The sequence below is a fragment of the Vigna angularis genome, chromosome 6 (assembly GCF_016808095.1).
Source record: "Vigna angularis cultivar LongXiaoDou No.4 chromosome 6, ASM1680809v1, whole genome shotgun sequence".
In the NCBI taxonomy this organism is placed as follows: domain Eukaryota; kingdom Viridiplantae; phylum Streptophyta; class Magnoliopsida; order Fabales; family Fabaceae; genus Vigna; species Vigna angularis.
The window spans coordinates 35,780,394-35,798,957 of record NC_068975.1 but is presented as its reverse complement, the minus strand read 5'-3'; the positions used below and the strand labels follow the sequence as shown (position 1 = coordinate 35,798,957).

Here is an 18,564-nt window from a genome sequence, read left to right as displayed (position 1 = left end):
TTGAATTGTGTTTCATGATAGTATTTGAGTTGTTTACACCGTTTGACACAATTTTACTTCAATGTTAACTAAGAAATGCGTTTGAAACATCAAATAAAGTTAACAAAATTTAGTTAAAAGGACTAAATTCACACATTTCTAAAGTTTGAAGACTAAATTAGTACAAAATTTTAAAGAGAGACTAATTCTAATTTTGATTGAAAGACAAAAAACCTATTTAACCCTAATAATAATTTCGATATACTATTGTTATGTATTGATGTATGAAACAATAATGTTAGTGATAGTTGGTCACGTCACTCTCCCTCCGTTCGATGGATGTAGGTTTTGTGGGTGAAGAAGGGACATGCAAGAGCACTTGGAGTGGGGTTGTGTGTTGAAGTAGGTGTAGCCTTTCACGCTATTGCAAATGCTACGTTGTAGGAGTGCTTCTAAAGTCCATTTTGGGGGTGCAAACTGCAACAACCTATTATTGACTACTACATCATCCTTCTCTTCTCACAATTATCAACGCTTCCAAATTTATTTCTATGCTACTATGTTTTCAAACTTCTCATAACCCCAACAAATTTAAAACCTTTCCATTCCACAACTATAATTCAATTTCAAAAACCTTGACTATAGAGGAAATCTCACCTATACATTAATTAATGGAGAGACTAATGGAGGGAAGGGGAGGGGGTCTTAGAACTTTAATCACATTTGAATATTTGGGATTAGTGATTAATTCATTGCCCTTAAAGCTTTGGCACCAACGATAGTACAATAATGATCACGTCAAAAACAGGCAATCTATACCGTAACATAACATACAAATCCAAAGTAATTCCAAATCTCTAATTTTCCCTTTCACTTATCCCCAAAACAAATCCCATAATAATCCACCGTGTTAATTAATCTTTACCATTGATCATTACACTAGTTGCAACAAATCTCACCGGAAAACGGGTCATCCTCGCCGGAAAATTCCCCGCGCCTCGTCGGAGAAATATCAATCTCGATCAAATTCTCCTCCTCGAACTGAAACCCCACCTCCCTCTTCTTGCAACCGTCCAGAGCTATTTCGATTAACCCTTCTCTGTCCTCCTCGTCCCACCGGAAGCACGTGTTATCGTTCCCCGGAAACCCGCTTTCCGACGAGCTGTCGGAGTCGGTTTCCGGGTAGTACCGTGATAGCGACGGGTACCTGAAAATTCCCTCGCCATGATTCCCATTCTGATCCTGCTCTGTTTCTTCACCTTCGTATATAACCTCCAACGGCGCTTTCACGTTCCATTCCATGAAAGACTCATCAAGACGCGAACTTGACCGCAAACCCGCTTGTGAATTGAGCTCTAATTGAGATTCGCTGGTTACCCACCTGTAAACATAGTCGAGAGAATCGGCTTCCGCCGGTTCAATGGGGTTCCCCTGTTTCTCATCTCTGTTTCCCCTGTTTTCTTCGGTGGCAATGGGTTCGCGTTCAACCGGGATTTTGTTCTCTTCATTTTGAGACCTCTGAATTGCACCGAGACGGAGAAGGAGGATCAATAGAAGCCCTGAGAGGATGAGAACTGGCGACAGAACTATCTTCCAGAAGAGATGAGGCAAATAAAGGAGAATCAAGAAACAGAAAGTGAGAATGCATGAAAACAGAGGTTGTGAAGAGTGAACAGAGAGAAAGGAAAGTGTTTCGGTGCATAAGAAGTTGACAATGAACTTGATTTGTAGAAGAAATTTACTTTGATCCTCCATTGGCCACAATTATTGTTGCTATATACTTGGCACAAGATAACTAACAAACTATGATTGGAAGAGAAGAGGTGGTGATAAGAACAGCAAAGCCATGAGGGAAGTGAGAAAAAAGTGAGAAACAGATTGGTGAAAGGGAGCACTGTAGAGGAAGGCTTAGACAGGGTGTAGTGTGGGGTTTATAAGGCCTTTTTTGCGTGAGAAGAAGGCATGGAATAATAGAAAGAAAGGAGAGTGGTCCTTCTTGTGCAAAAACCAAGACGATCTTTTATGCATACACGAAAATACTACAAATCCAACCTAAAAAGTTGTTATGCTTTTACACTTCTCAAACTCATCACCATTTTAATCAATCACTGTATTAAGCTCCGTACTGGTTTTAGGTTTTTATTCATGGAATCTATTCCCTTTTTTCATTTCAATTACCAATCCAAGACCTTGGTTTCAGCTCCAAATGGCGGTAACTATTTCATTGTTTTTGGTTATTACTTCACATAAATGTTAAACTTTACCCCCAACCACATGCCCTGCCGCCTAAAAACTCCATTTTGGGTAAACTGCTTCATTCAAACAGTAAGTGTATAAAGTAATTTGGGTATATACTTTATCTCTACTCATTCTACTCTGAAATTGGTAACAAATAAGCATATGCAAGGATTTGATGATAAAAATGGAAGTTTAACAGTTTAAACGTAGAAAGAAATCAAATATATCGACTTAGTATAGTTAAGGATTTAATGAATTGAAAAACGCTACTTGCAATAAAATAAAATAAAAAACACTAGAAGGAATATTTTTTTCTTCTCTATCATCATTGATTAAAGTTACAACAATGTTGAGTTAAAAAAAAAACACCCATGTCTCTTTTTATTTCTTTAAATGAAAATTCAAATGAAATATGATATTTTGATAATAATTCACACAACAATATGAAAATTATTTTGCCTTTATTCCTCTTTGTTACATTTTTTATTGTATTATATATTTCTACTTTCATTACACCCAATCTCATGCAAAACACATATATATGATTGTGATTTTGTTGGTAGAATATTTATTTGAAGCAATCTGTTTGGACCCTTTCATCACAGTTAGGCGGAGCAACCACAAATAATTGTTGCATTGGAACTGAAGTTGATGAGGTTTTTGAAGACAGAGAATGAAACATTGGGTAGAGTAAATAGTGGCTTTTGTGGTTACTACAGACGCTATCTTTTTTCAAATCGTAACTTGCTTTACCATCATTCACATTTTGCAAAAACCTTTCTTTTGAACTCTTTTGGGCCTCAGCTTCAATCTTTTTCTGAATTGTGTGTAAATTGGGTGGAATGATTCTGGAGGCGCAGAAGTTTTCTAGAAACTGTTGTTGACTTTAGATCAAATGATTTCGTAAGTGTCCTTTAATTATCTTTTAAAATTAGTTTAAGAACTCGACTAAAAATTGTTAAATAATTGAGAAACCTAATATATTTCAGAACAAAAAATTACAAAACGTTTGACACGTAAATTCATAGGTCAAATGTTATACAGGAAGAGCAAGATAAATTAATTCACATTTTTTCTGCGAAATAGACTAATCAAATCTATTTTTTGTATAGATCACATGCGAAACAAATTAAAAGGCATTGTCATCCTATTTATACATATAGTAAGTCTCTCTCCAAAAACCAGTACCAGATTACATGTTCAATTCAATCATTCATCAAGATTGAATTGATGACTGTTGACTTTGGCTGGTTCAACCCACCAGTTAGTCCTTGCAACGCCATGATTGTGTTTATGCATATATTTGGTGCAATGAGATATGCTAACACTTCATGCATTAGGTATACAAGTTCAACAAGACATTAAATAAGGGGACCATTTGCTAAAATGTTCTTAATACTAAATTCAATGCATGTTTGATGTCACATTTAATGCAAATCAGAAACATATGCGTGTTATATTAACAAGTGAGTAACATCCATGCGAAGATGATAGAGCAAACAAAGCTGACATTAGTTCTTGTTCATCAAATATCATAAATAGTTACTAAAAGGAGGCATACACAGTTCCACCCACAACTCCCAAGGTGCTAAAACATTACCAAGTTAAGAGCTCCATTATTCCTCCACACTATTAACATTTTTGTCTCTTCAATAGCTCTACTTGTTCCCCAACATTCCCTGCATTAAAAGCCCCACTATTATACCCTGCATCAAGGCCACTTAGTATTCCTTCCTCTTGTCCAAACTCATTTCCACCAAACCCAACGCCTAAATTTCTCACCTTGCTCAGTTTCCCCCTTCATTCCATGACTTGTCAGTTTCCATCATTAAGCATCAGTACTGTTCTATTCATCATTTTTTTTGGCAACTCACTGCGCACATATAATACATGCAATAACTATACAAGGTGTTGGTGATATGAACATCTAAAGTTTAGGTATCTGCCTTCCCTTTTGGACTTTGAAGTGACCCACTTATGGATTGCTGTGTCCAGACATGGATTATACACTCTTCTGTCATTAAGGATCTCAGTAAATACATATTGTTCTTTTGGCAACTCTGAATGCGACCGCTGTACCTTTTCAATGAATGTATTGAAACATGTTTCAAACCATTTCCCATATGTACAGTTGACTGCAAATGAAGGTTGTGATTTCTGTCATTTGGTTAAACTACCTTCTACTTGAATTCAAGTAAGACTGCTGCTCCTATTCACTTAGTTCATATGAATGATTGTGCTGTTTCATCTGTTCACGGCAATTAATGCTGGCATATATACCTCTGTAAAGCTTAGTTTGATTCACCGTAAGTGTGTTGGGACTGATAATGGTGGGGAGTGTGGGAGTAAAGTGTAAGTTAGAGGCTTTATATTATATAAGAATGAGTGATTAACATATAAGAAAAAAAAATCACAGAAGAATTATCTTATCATCATTATACTTATTGAGCTGAGATGTGAATTCTTTGAGATAAGACTTGTGAATTTTTGGAGAAAAGATATTGTACAGCAAAACGGTCAACCTTATCAGACAGTCTAAATATTGCGGAAACCAATCAATTGAGCGGAAGTAAATTAACTCAAACAATCCTATTGAAAGGTTAAATTATCATTAGTCATATTTAGATCGTAATTTGTTTGATTTTAATCAAAAATTCATCTTAAAATCTATAAACAGTAGTTCAAGATAAGGAGATAGATTACATATGTATTGTTCTTATAATTTGAATCAAATTGACTTTGATATCATGAGACCTTTGACATATATGTTTCGATAGATGATATTCGAACAAGCGACCATATGAAGATCGATCAATTGACGGGAAGACTCGATCAGTATCCAACACAGTTAATAAAATTATTTGTGACCAAGACAACATGTTCAATTCAACTTTAAGAATTCGTGAATCTTTTTACTTGTATATTATTCATCTCAACTCAACCCATATATGATTTCTGGCTCACATTGAATTCCAAACATTGAGAACTATTAATACAAAGTTTTCCGTTCAAAACATTTCGCACCAAACCCGATCAGCGACTTGCAAGAATGCTCTGGGAGAAACCTTAACCATATTTACTTGATGCCAACGATAAACTTGCATTACTTATTTAGTTCTTTAAGTTCCTTTTGACGGTACCATTTGGTATCAGTCCCTTACCAGAACGTGCTTCCATATAACCGTTCAACATATTGAAACTTTTCACCACAACGGGAGAAATAACGTAGTATTAAAAAGAATAAGAATTTACAGCATATCATTAAATGCTCTGTAGATCTTCATTTCTTGACTAACAAGAATATACATCCAATTACATGCAGAATACTAACAAATATACATAATAATACATAATTTTGCAGAAGAAAGATGATCTAAGAGATTCACCTCTAAATTTAGAAGACGATAATATATTCTTCCTTAATTTGATAGTATCTTATGCACTAGCAAACTTCGTGGATACTCTTATCCTCCCTCACTAAACACATTTCTTACTTTAGTATAGTTAAATTGCTTAATATAAGAAAACTAAAACACCAAACCTCTGCACTGGTTTCATTTGGTAATTAAGTACGAATGAACATAAGATTAATAATAAAAAAGTACAAATTTTAATTTCTTTCCCTATACAATGAACCTCACTTTATTACTTTCAGTGCACATATATAAATAAATAAATACTAAATATCCAACATGAATACCCACATGTATATTTGTAGTCAGTGAGCTATGATCCCCTTCGAAACAGATATACCTAGTCTCGCATGAGTCAGACGAATACACACAAAACACAACAGTTAGAAGTATCTTGGATGATGAGGGGCATATCTCCCTGAATGAGGCATGATGTTGGATGAACTTCCATATGGAGGTCTTGGAGTCGATGTCCCGTACGGGGAAAGTGAATCTGAAAAGTAATAGTAACAAATAAAGAATGTATTAATCAAAATATAGGTCAAGAAGAAAAGGGAAGAAGAGAGTAAGTACCGAATGTGGTTGGGGAGCGAGTATGCAGGTCAGGCCGGAAACCTCTCAGGGAATGGCTGTATGCCTCTGTAGGATAAGGTTCGTCATGAGTTCTATAATCGAATGACACTGCTCTTGCACTGGCTATTGGAGAGGATTCATTCAGCCCACTCCTGTAGGCATCAGGATAAGGTTCACCATGAGTTCTATAATCAAAAGACATTGCTCTTGCTCTTGCTCTTGCTGTTGGAGAGGGCTCATTCATGCCACTCCTGTAGGCATCAGGAAAAGCATCATGAAAAACCATATTGTTCCCTACAATGTCTGGCCTGTAGGGGGCACCCACAACAGAGTTGTTGAAATTCCGGATATCATCCCTCGAAATGGCACTGTAAGTTTGATTATAACCAGTAACATCTCTAGGGAAACAACTTGATTCACTATTGGAATAAGGTTCACAAGGAGAAGGTGCTCTGACGGCACGAGGAATTTGACTTCCAGGATATACTCCAGAAAATGAATTTATACTCCTCTGAAGTTCAGTCACAAGACCATTTGCATTAACCTATGAACAGTTATTCCACCCAGGCATCAGCATTGTTGTCACAAAAATAGAATAAACAAGACGGATAAGGTTGCAATAAGATAGAAATATCTAGAACGAAACCTGACTAACTTGACTAGGAATCCCATGGCTGTTTGGAGTCATAGTAGAATAAGAGCCTGACTGATGAAGACCACTGCCTGAACCAAATTTGTATCATCATGAATATCATCAAAACGTGTTTAATTACACACAGATGCTGCAAGTAAACAAATAACTGCGTGTAGATAAAAACCTGTCAAACTTCTTTTATTTTGTAAAGGGGATCCGGCAAAAGACTCATTACAACCTCCAACGGGTAATGTTGATCTGTTATTGTTAGATACACATGCTAGATTCTGTTTCATCTGATCCAAATATTTCTGAGACTCGCTTTGGTTCAGTTCCACAAAAATAACCTTAAGGTACAAATAAAGATTTAGGTAGCGTGAGGTAGACTTGTAGTACAGTCACGATTACAACCACAGTAACAAAAAGATGTAGACTAGCAGGTTACTACATACCTGATCAAAAACTTCATCTGAATCAGGCATATCCTTGCTTTCAGGTAGAACATAATTAGCTGCCACAACCGTAAACAGAATAAATAGGCCATAAGATGAACTTAAAACTAGCAGATAACAGGTAAAAGAAAAACAAAACTAAACAATACCTATCATTTTATTCAGAGCATCAAGTGGTACTTCTTTCCCCATTTCTGTAAATCTTTTATCAGACCTTATCTTGAGTTCTTCTGGCTTTGGGAATACAACAACAGCAATCTGGAATGGACAAAAAATCATATTACAAAATGCATAGAATATTTATATTCCAAGCTTCAACAATCAGATAAATAGCCACCTTTTTATAATCAGCAAATGGTTTAAGCTTACGCTTACGTGCACTCTTATACACATTTGTCTGATCAATTATGTAATTGCGAGGTATATTAGCTGCCCTGGATAGCAGTATATTGAATATTCCAGTAGCCCTATCCATCAAAAGATCAAATCTTTCACCATAGTTGTTTCTCCGCAATAGTCCAGGTACCTGCATGACATTGAATTCAGAAAAAAAGAAAAAGAAAAAACAATAATCACAAAATTGGGTCAAGCAAAGTCCTAACCTTCATCTGATCAAGAATTAAGTTTGTGCCAAGTAACACATAACGCTTTTCTGGATGATCTCTCACCCATTTTTCTCCCCATGTAGTCTTGCCTGAAGCTGGTAATCCCACCATCATTATCATTTCACAATCCTTTGGATCAGAAAAGGAAGGTCCCATAACTATGTTTGCATCCTCCACAGCTGAGGCCCACGGTTTAAACCCTTCTTCAGGAACCAGTCCATCTCCAACACTGAACTGCATTTGGACTTCAACATTTTTCAACAACACATGCGGAAAAAGTGCTGATTTCCACTGGAAACTCCCTGGAGGAGAATCCATCAATCCAAGGTTAGCCACATCAAATTGAGCCGCAACACCCAACCATTTACCATTCTTGGAGAAACCTATAGAAGCCAGCGGTTTGCTTTCAAAGTCAACACAACAAATTATTGTATCCCCAGCACCAAACCTATCTCCAAAATTTACAAATCTTCCAGAGTTTGAAAACTTGCCAGTACCACCATATCCAAAGCTGTGTCTAGACTCTCCAAGTTTCCCAACGGTATCGTCGCCTCTAGAAATCCCAATACGACAAATATGTTGCTGCTCAGGGACAGTGTCATTCATATGAACCAGCTGTTCAGACACAACTTTACAGCCAAAACAATATTTACCTCGGATTATTCCCACGTTAGCCCGGGCACCAGACCAACAATAAGCAAACCCATCCTGATGAAGTCCATATCCAACAAGTCCATTGTGGTCAATATTGAAATCTAACAATAAATAAAACTATTAGCTGAGACATCACAGGACAACGTAATAGATATAGGAGACAGACAGAGAAAACAATAAATTTTGTGACAATTTCGCAAGTTTATTAACTAACTACTCAAGAAAATACTTTATGTTCAAATCACAAAACCTCGAATCACTTCTCTTACGAAACCAATAACTAACGAATACCTTCATCATTCTAACAATTTTATATCTTTTAACATTAAATTTATTAGATAACTAGTTAGATTTTCTTGATCAAATAATGAAATACAGGTATTAAGATTGACAGGGAAACGATAGTTAATACCTAAGTCACAGTCGGCAGGATTGAGAATGACACGCAGAGTAGAAGCAGATACATCAGATTCAGGTGCAGATTCCCTCACTTTCTTCGAGAACAAGTGAATATTATCCTCCTCTGCAAAACGTCGTTTTGTGGAAGCCATTGTCGAGGATAACAGAGGACTTCTCCTCTTCATGCCTCACTTTTTATTTCTGGCTTTATAGTGTTTGGTTTTATATTTCTCCTAATCAAAACATATTTATATTAAATCTTTATCACTTCTAAATTTTTAGAATTTAAATGTAAGAAATGTGAAAATACTTACACATCTCAAAAATTTTATTCAATGAAAGTGGCTTTGTTTGATTTATTATTATTAGGAGCGAACAAAATTAATCGAAATTCATTTAACTATTAAAGAAATACATTATATTAAATAAAAAAATTAATTTAAACAATAGTTTAGTTCAATTTAGTTTGTTTGAAAGAAAAGTATTTTAGTTAAATTTATCTGAAGTAATTTTTATTTCAGATTAGATAAACTATTTTTTTGATTTAATGACTTTTTTACACTTGTGATACTTGTTATTTTTGGATAGACTTTGTCATTAACTACTTATTCAAGAGCAAATAAAGTCTTTGAATTTTATAATGTTTCATAGATCTTCAAAGTTAAAGAATGTATTCTTTTTCATACCCTAAAAGTCATATTTTTTCTTGCAAAAATAGGCACCGCAGTTAATGATGTTTGATATTTTGTTGTCATGGGTTGAAAAAATATTTTAAAAATAATATAAAATGAAGTTATATTTTTTTACATGTAATAAAAATTAAACATAAACATAATAATTATATTCTAATAATAGTTAGAGTTAGTTTAAAAAATATATATAATAAAAATGTGAATTTTAATAAAAAATTTAGTATAATATTTATATAAAAATTAAATTTTATTTCTATAGAAAGAGATAAAATTGTTCTATTTTGAAAAAATTATAATTGAATTATACAAAATTAACTAAAATTAAGATCGAAACACACAATAACACTGACTTAACACATTATATTAATAGTACCACACTAACTTGACTGGTAAACAACTTTTTTTAAATTAAAAAAAATAAAAAGAAAACAAAAAATTACAAATTAATACGTGACAAGATTGTTTACCTTATTTAAACACATGAAAGTGTGGAAGTGAATTTGGACATATCTCATGGCACTATCATTTCCCACATAATTAAAATTTATAGATTTTATATAATATTTAGAGAGAAGTTCCCATGAATACACTACTTCTCATGGCTGCTAAATTAATATGCATATACCATTATTAGGCTTATTGCAAGAGTACATAATAATTTATTCTTTCACCTTCTCATCCCTCTTAGATTAATAAAATTTAATTAATGTGAATTTATTTAATTAACACAATAAATTACATTGTTCCTATGACAGAAGCAAGTAATTGATGATGAGAATTAGTGGATGTTAGGAGATGATTGGGAGAAGGGTCTGTCTGGACCATGAGATTGTCTTCCCAAAATGTTTTATATTAACAAAATATAAATTTGAATTTTTTTCTTAAACTTGGATGTTATTACAGTGACAAAAGCTCATGAGAAAGAATGATTGCAGAAGTTTCAAGATTCAGAAAGGACATCACTCATAACAATAATATATATATATCTTTGGTTTTATGAATATCTATTACACATTTATTTCTTTTTTGATCTCTCTTTTTTTTATCATATTATATATTTTATAAATATATTACTTTTTTTGGATATAATTAAGTGTCGGATCAACTTTTCTATTATACATGAATTATTTTTCAACTTTTATTTTGCGATGAAGATATAGTATGTTTCTAAACATGTGTTATCTAAATACGTAATTTATTTTAAATATCTAGATAGATTTATTTTCATAAAAAGAAAAGGTGAATACACATTCTCATGAAATAGAAGTTATGGTCTACCATAACTAGTTACACACTACATTCTTCAACCTTTCTTTTTAATTTTCTTTTCAATTTATTAATTTCTATGTATTTTATCTAAACTAATTTCACATGAATTGGTGAATCTTAAAAAAAAACTCCATTAAAGAAAAACGAATCTACAGACAGGTATACAGAGAGAAAGGAAGTATCAAGACTATTCAATATAAAAAAATTGAATCTTTCTTCATTTTATTAAAGAGGTGACAAAGTCTGCATAGAAAGGAGGTAAAAATTACCCTTTAGACAAAATCCTTAAAATCTTAATTTTTTTAATTGTCATATACAGCACCACAGATATTCAGGCAAATGAAAAATTACAGGTAAAATTAATGAGTCTCCCTTTTCTATTTGCTGTACAAAAGGATTACACATAGCCAAGTGAAAGATTACAGTTAAATTTAGTATGAATAAGTACTCAGGATCCTAAGAAGCAGAACTTTTCTTATGATTTTCATTCCTTATTTTGAAAAAAAGTATCCACAATTGGTGGCTTCCTCATTTGTTCATGATAGTAACTGACAAAACATATTTAGAGAAATGATCACTGAATTATATAAACATTTTCTGAATCTATAAGAGAAACAACATTAAAACAAAATGTTAACAAGATATAGAGAGAGGTAAAAAGGGAAAATTAAAACAAATTTTCCTCGTTTTATTAATACAGGACAAAGTGTGGGTAGTACCAGTAATATGTCATCAAATATATCACAATATGAGGGTCACAGATTGCCCTCCTACAAAATTCTAACAATTTGAACCTTTTGTTTCTATTTGTCTGTCTATAGATGTACAGAAAGATGATCATACGCGTATCTTCAATGAAAGTTTTGAAGAACAGCATGTGAAGACTTCTCATCTACCAAAGTATAATCTATTCACTGTAATCTATCTATTCACAATCCTCACTTCTAATGATCAGTATCTCTTTCGTCTTCCCTTGATTCACCATTCAAAATCCCTCTTTAAACAAGGCCGTTGTGATGTCAGCCAGATTTGCATTCCATCTTGACTTTGATTTTCTCAATGGCGCTTTTGGAGTTTCAATTTCCTTAAACACATCTGCATTATCCAAATCAGAAGGATGAAGAAAAGCAAACGTTTTCTTCTTTGGGGTACTATACTCAAAATATAAGTCCTTTGCTATCAGAGTCTGCAATAGACGAAAACCCAACAGTTACAAACTGGAATAATCAACAATCAATGATCAAACTGAGCAAGGACTTAAGAGCCTCCTACTTCTATAACACTTACTGCTTCTCTAATGGTTTTCGACACATGAAAAAGCTGCTTCAAATCTTCATGCTCCACGCTGCACAACACCTGGACCTGCAATTCAAACACCCTCCACGCTTTTAGTCACGAAAACTCATAAAAAAAAACAAAACCCAAGCTTCAAATTTGCAGAAACCCAGAAATAAAAACTTCAAATTTCTATAATTACCAGAATATCCTGAGGAAGGGCTTCAAGAGGAGACATCTCAGAGATGGAAAGGATTCCACGGCTGCATATTTTCTTCAATGAAGTGGTAACTTGAGGAGAAGCTTCCACATCGTTGGAAACCACGACCCTCTTTCTTCCCAGTGTTAGAGTATTACTGTAATCCGCAAGCCCAATTGCCATATCTCCGAGCACAAACTCAACAACAAAAGATGCCTCTTTTCTGCTGCAATCTGAATACCCAACAACAAAAATTCCCTATTTATCAGCCATTAACGCGAACTCGTGAGGAACATTATTAGACTGTGAATACTATAGGAGAAACAATCAATTTTTTCCCGAAAGAGTCTCATGGGAATTGTCATTAAAAAGAGAAAAGAAAATTTTTAAAGGAGTTATAGAAATCAAACCTACAGCGATTTGAGGGAAAAGTGCTAGATTGACTAGGGTTTCTATTTCTGATTTCAAAAGGAAATTGAAAATCACAAATCTAGAAAACTGCACAGTTGGTTACTTGGTTCAACTTCAAGTCAAAATGATAGGCACATTTATATGAGTCCTAGAAATGCTTTTTAAGCATTTAAAAAGGTTATCAATCAGAAATTTTAATTAAACCTAAAAATTATAGAAAGGAGAAAATTAAGGCAATTTCAGCAGTCACTTCCAATCATCTAATTGGCAGTTAAAGAAAGATGATAAAACAAAAATAAATAACGGTTAGAAAGAACAGATGGCAATGCAGGATAGGTTGGTGATGATGTGGCAAATTGGTCGGTCAGAGTCGGTGGTAATGTCGGTGCCATCCTACAGAATTCAGTTCTTAGTGGACTGCCATATAGAGGATAAAAGTCTTTAGCCAATAGTATATAGACACGTGTTGGAATCCAAGGTATTAGTGGTGAATTATCTAATGGGAAGACAATAAAATAAGGCACAGAATAACAATTGAAAAATTCCTAAAACAGCAACCAATTTGTACTTGTGTTTGGAAATTTGAATGTGAGGTTTATTTGACGAGACAGTTCTAAGTTGGCCCATTTTGGCGGCTGGCGGCTTCCTGATGTTTTACCACTGTGTGTAGACAATAAATTATGTTTTTTTATTTATTTAAATTTTCACTGGTAGTGGTAAAGTCAGAATTAGTCAAAGACATGTATGAGGAAGGTGATATAAAAAACCTTTGAAGAATTTTACTGTTTCTCCATGTAGAAGGTATCATCAAATCTGCAATGGTGATGAGTAGAAAGAAGCATGTGTATCTTATGGGTTAAGGATCCTATGCATAAAAAAAACAAAAACATTTTTTCTTTAATGTTCTCAGATCCATATTGTTGGTAATATAGTAAAGAAAGTTATTTGAAGTTAATAGATGACAGATAAAAAATAAATTTTAATAACTTTACTTCCAAAATTACATATTAAAATTATATTTAATTTAAATGTATTGTTTTTGTTTTTAAAATTATTTATTAAATTTTATTATTGCACTCAACTCATATATATATATATATATATATATATATATATATATATATATATATATATATATATATATATATATATTACATAATTAAATAACTTTTACATAGATAAAATTGACATGTTATACATTTTTAGAATACACTGAATTATATTAGAAAAAATATGTATATTGAAAATGAAATATTTATAACTTTTTATTACTGTTAAGTTTTAATAAATTATGAGTAAAAAATACAAAAATATAATTTAGTGGCTGTACTCACCAAATTTTACTTTATGTACTAGTTAGGGGACATACTTCATCTAATGTCAAATAGAATAAATATAAATGAATTTCAATGTTTTAAGTCAAATTTTAGATTGATATTTAGTAAATTAATAAAATTGCATAAAGTAAATTTTGTTTCATAATATTTGTTACCCATGACTTCTTTTATAAATACTGGTGCAAACATACACATATTCGTAGATATATATTTTTTTATTATTAGTGAAAATATATGCATGTTTTTTTTGTGATATAAAATAAAATATTATTATATTATTTTTATTAGAAATAACCAATTGAATTTAAAGAGACATAATTAAAAAATAAAATAATAAAATAAAATATATTGATACAGACTAAAATTGATAAAAAATTATGTACATTAAAATAGTGGTTACAAAATTTTTATACAAATAAATTAGAAATATCTTAACAAAATTTTAAAAATAAAATAATAAAATAAAATATATTAATAAAGCATAAATTAGCTTACACTAAAATAGCAGTTACAAAACAAAAATATATTAATAGATATATTTCGGTTAAGAAATTGTATATTTACGTATTTTATTAAATACTTTTTATTTATTAAAAAATAAATTTATATAATATAATATTAAATATAAATTATTAAAGTATATTACTTTAAAAATGAAAATAATATATATTTATAAAATTAAAATAAATAAATAAAGTATACTAATTTTAGTTTTTTTTAAATAGACAACTTTTATAAAGGATAAAATTTATTTGGAAGAAATATGTTTGAAAAAATATATAAAAAGAAAAAATATCTCAAAAGAAAAAGAAAATTTAAAACATTTTTATGTCTTTTATAAGTATAAAATAATATTAAAAATTGAGTATTACCTTATACAAAATGGGAAGTTTAGTATAAAAGGAAAATATTTAAAAATACCAAACCTGGGATTTGACTAGGAAAAAAAATATTCTCAACATAAAAGGAATTTTAAAAAATATTAATTTTTTTCTTTTAAATTGTAAAAATAAATGTTAAGTATGATATAATTGCATATAAAACAAGTAATATGTTATTATGTTTACATTTAAAAGCAATAACTTCAAATTCGTACTCTTAAATTAGACATGATAATTATTCAATCTATTGTAAATGGTAATAAAGTTATAGGAGTTGATAGTTAAAATAAGGACGGGAAAAGGAATTGTGACAGTTTTACCTATCCTGACACTTATTTATAATTTTTTATAAAATAAAACACCCAAAATGTAATGCTTTTAGTTTTCTAAACTAATTATTTTCACTAATATATACATAATTAAAATTTAAAAAATTGTGAGAAAGGTAACCTTGTACGTATTATAAAATCTGTTGTCAGTATATTCATCTTATATATAATTAATATTATGAATCAAATTAATTTTATTCAAAATTCATTTTTTAAGGGGAATCAGTGTATAGATATAAATGTATATATTTTTAGTTGTAAAAATACAGTAACATGAGTACAAATTATTTTATATCATTTAGTTTTTTTGTCATTTGCAAAATATAAAAAGAAAAAAATTGTAACTTTCTCTCTGCTAAAACCTAACCTAAAAACATTGTATATTTTTAACAGAATTGTTAAAAAAAACTACCCTATTATTAACATGAAACTCATAGTAATCACAATAATAAAAACCATATATATATATATATATATATATATATATATATATATATATATATATATATATATATATATATATATATATATATATATATATTATAATAAAAACACGTGAATAAATAAAAATAAAATTTAAAAAATTATTAAAATTATATTATTATAAGAAATATTGCATAATTATGTTATCATCAATAGTCGGTGTAATAATAAAAGTGATAAGAAGTTGTAAGATTGATAACGAGAAATACAACTGCTACTAATAATAATAACAAAGTAGCAGTAACAGAGATTACATATAATTTATATCAATTCTAAGTATTGCATTATGATGTGAACCACAATATTAATGCCATAACTATTATGTTCTTTAGTAGTAATAATAATCTCAAGAGTTAGTGATACTAAATTATTTTCTACATCAATCTACTTTCTGCAATCATTTTGCTAATTTTTTTTAGCTTGATTTACATAATCAACTTACAATAAAAAAAATAGTCATTTCATTATAATAAAAATTTCCATGTTTTTGTATTTTTTGTGTTTTGAACTAGAGCCTTGATTGTGTTTGGGCTTATAGATGTAGAGACCATATTATAATAACCTATTTATATCAACTTCTTTAAAAATTATTTAATTTAGTAATTTATAATTAAAATTATTCTATTTTAACACTTGTTATCAATGTGTTTGTAACATCCCAAATAATACAGTGTAAAACTATATAATTGAATGATCACATATAATAATATTACATTTCAGTCTTTCAAAAGGGATTCAGTACAATTACGGTCGAACGACCTTACAATAACGAGAAGCTAAACTGCACACTAGTTACAACTATGACCAACAGTTTACAAAAGAAATAGCCAAAAGATGACCAAACGATCATACAAAGAAAACCAACAACTGACCGAACGGTTCTACTGTTCGGCCTTAACTTCCACTTCGACCAGATTTTCTTTTAATGCCTCTTCCAGCAATTCTTCTCCTTCTACTCACATCCATACGGATGATCATTGCAACATAAGGACAACCCACGAACGTGCAAAAGGACAAGACAGGAAATAGGGTAAGCTTATGTAATTCAATTCAAGTATCAACATAGATTTCACACAATTCACATAAACAAGATCATTTCATTCACTTTTACATGCAAAGCCTAATGCTAGACTCTGACTGTCCGGACTGTATGAATTCTGTGTAGCTACGATGTTCGTGCACCCGGGTGATGTAGTAACTAGGATACTCTCAACAGCTGCCACTCGAGGTTAGTCTGTTCCGTCCAAATTAACCATAAGGACGAGGACCTCCTGTTATTCTCACACATGACTTACCCTTCTCTACGTGAGAAACGAGTAATCACGAATATCAGGATGAACCGCCAGCTTAGCATGCCCACATTCATACTTTACCAATTTCCAATTTACATTCATGAGCTATTCCTCCCCGGAACGCTCGTTCATAACTCAAGTTATTTCATCCATATCATATTTCATCATCTTTCATTAATAAGACCTCAATGAGATCAATTTGAATAAATATCTCGTAGGATATCAAAATGCCGAATGCTGAGCTTTAACCCTAAACAAGACCGAACGCTTGGAGTGAGACCAAAGGTCTTCAGTTCCAAAACCGTATCAAACCCGAGGGAGTGAATATCGGGTTATACAAAAACTAATTACCATAATATTTCTCGAGGACGCGTAGAACTAAATGTTATTTACTAGGTGAGCCAATTGAATGAACTGACTCACGAGAGTTAAACCGAACGCCAACAAGCCTAGGCCGAATACTAAAACTCTAGGCTGAAACCAATTGAGACAAACAATGGGGGACATCAAATAATGGTACTTAACTGGATCCGGTGAAGAAACCGAATGTCAATATATACTTAGCTTTTGAATGAGTTAAACATAAAGAAAATAAGAATGTTAGTCAAAGACTGAACACCATAACGAGCGAACCCTATTGGGTTTGGACGAACGTTCTTATTATCAATATATATTACAGAAAGGAAAATGAGCGCCTGGTGTAAGACCGAACACTACAAAACTTATAGAATAAAGGCTTGATAAATATAAGATTACTATTTAACTAGTATTCAAGAATGAATGAGATATACAATTATATATATAGATATACTTAGGTTTACCATCAAACACCAAGGAATAAATACCCTTAGGTGAACGCTCACATACAGATGTTACAGAACGAAAACGCTCGTCCTCAAGTAGAATTCTTCCCAAATGAAAGAATCCAGTTCCAAAACGAGTCCACTGGAAAACGAAACGGTCAAAGACCATTCAGTGACGAACACAATTTCTTATGTGGAATTACATACTTATCGTTCTTGCATACATTCATACATTATACAGTCAAAACATATCAACAATCATACTTCATATTCATTCAGCAACTCAACAAACATGCATCCATTAAAACGAACGTAGAATCGAACATACAATCAAATTATATAAGTTTTCCTTACCTCTAAGCGTGACCGAACGTTCACAGTTCAGAATACGGGTTTACCTTTACAAGAGACTTTAGCGTTCTACAGTCACGCCTTAAGAAACTAAACCAAACAGAAATTCAGAAACTCTCAGAACAAGATGATTGACTCATGCAACCCATAAACTAGGTTTGCATGTACCAGGAAACCAACCGGCTGAATGAAGAGAGAACTTACCAACTCAGAACCTGAAACTGATCGGTTCAAACGAACGTCCTCGACGCCGAAAATGCTCAGGTGTGGTCTGTTTGATGATCGGAAGAAGAAA

General features: G+C 31.9%; 3 protein-coding genes across 7 annotated transcripts; all 3 read right to left on the bottom strand.

The window, feature by feature from the left end:
* Window positions 1–691: 691 nt before the first annotated feature.
* Window positions 692–1,955, bottom strand: LOC108341697 (uncharacterized). Its single transcript, XM_052878889.1, has one exon. The coding sequence runs from the start codon at window positions 1,732–1,734 to the stop codon at window positions 919–921; it is 816 nt and encodes a 271-aa protein (XP_052734849.1). The 5' UTR covers window positions 1,735–1,955; the 3' UTR covers window positions 692–918.
* Window positions 1,956–5,766: 3,811 nt separating this feature from the next.
* On the bottom strand, window positions 5,767–9,153 carry LOC108341862 (uncharacterized). 3 transcript variants are annotated; one of them, XM_017579518.2, is made up of 9 exons: window positions 8,961–9,153; window positions 7,892–8,649; window positions 7,627–7,815; window positions 7,439–7,547; window positions 7,290–7,348; window positions 7,022–7,184; window positions 6,850–6,926; window positions 6,204–6,747; window positions 5,767–6,123 (listed from the first exon to the last, which is right to left on the bottom strand). In XM_017579518.2, the coding sequence occupies exons 1-9, from the start codon at window positions 9,130–9,132 to the stop codon at window positions 6,014–6,016; spliced, it is 2,181 nt and encodes a 726-aa protein (XP_017435007.1). In that variant the 5' UTR covers window positions 9,133–9,153; the 3' UTR covers window positions 5,767–6,013. The 3 variants fall into 3 exon arrangements, with proteins under 3 accessions (XP_017435007.1, XP_017435008.1, XP_017435009.1); XM_017579519.2 differs by having other exon boundaries at window positions 6,859–6,926; XM_017579520.2 differs by having other exon boundaries at window positions 7,892–8,602.
* Window positions 9,154–11,552: 2,399 nt separating this feature from the next.
* On the bottom strand, window positions 11,553–13,065 carry LOC108342396 (F-box protein At1g61340). Of its 3 annotated transcripts, none has more exons than XM_017580170.2 (4): window positions 12,793–13,065; window positions 12,386–12,615; window positions 12,196–12,270; window positions 11,553–12,094 (listed from the first exon to the last, which is right to left on the bottom strand). In XM_017580170.2, exons 2-4 carry the CDS (start codon window positions 12,563–12,565, stop codon window positions 11,894–11,896), a joined length of 456 nt encoding a protein of 151 aa, XP_017435659.1. In that variant the 5' UTR covers window positions 12,566–12,615; window positions 12,793–13,065; the 3' UTR covers window positions 11,553–11,893. The 3 variants fall into 3 exon arrangements, with proteins under 3 accessions (XP_017435659.1, XP_017435658.1, XP_052734847.1); XM_017580169.2 differs by having other exon boundaries at window positions 12,797–13,065; XM_052878887.1 differs by having other exon boundaries at window positions 12,386–13,065.
* Window positions 13,066–18,564: the final 5,499 nt, after the last annotated feature.

Bases quoted from the DNA above. Each gene is read 5' to 3' on its own strand.
- LOC108341862 (XM_017579518.2), bottom strand. From the start codon at position 9,132: ATGAAGAGGAGAAGTCCTCTGTTATCCTCGACAATGGCTTCCACAAAA. The intron at 7,349-7,438 runs GTATTGTTTAGT...CGGTTGTGGCAG, and splicing joins TGCTCTGAATAAAATGATAG to CTAATTATGTTCTACCTGAA. The intron at 6,124-6,203 runs GTACTTACTCTC...ATTACTTTTCAG, and splicing joins TCGCTCCCCAACCACATTCG to ATTCACTTTCCCCGTACGGG.
- LOC108341697 (XM_052878889.1), bottom strand. From the start codon at position 1,734: ATGGAGGATCAAAGTAAATTTCTTCTACAAATCAAGTTCATTGTCAAC.
- LOC108342396 (XM_052878887.1), bottom strand. From the start codon at position 12,565: ATGGCAATTGGGCTTGCGGATTACAGTAATACTCTAACACTGGGAAGA. The intron at 12,271-12,385 runs GTAATTATAGAA...TTTGAATTGCAG, and splicing joins CCCTTCCTCAGGATATTCTG to GTCCAGGTGTTGTGCAGCGT. The intron at 12,095-12,195 runs GTAAGTGTTATA...CGTCTATTGCAG, and splicing joins CGAAAACCATTAGAGAAGCA to ACTCTGATAGCAAAGGACTT.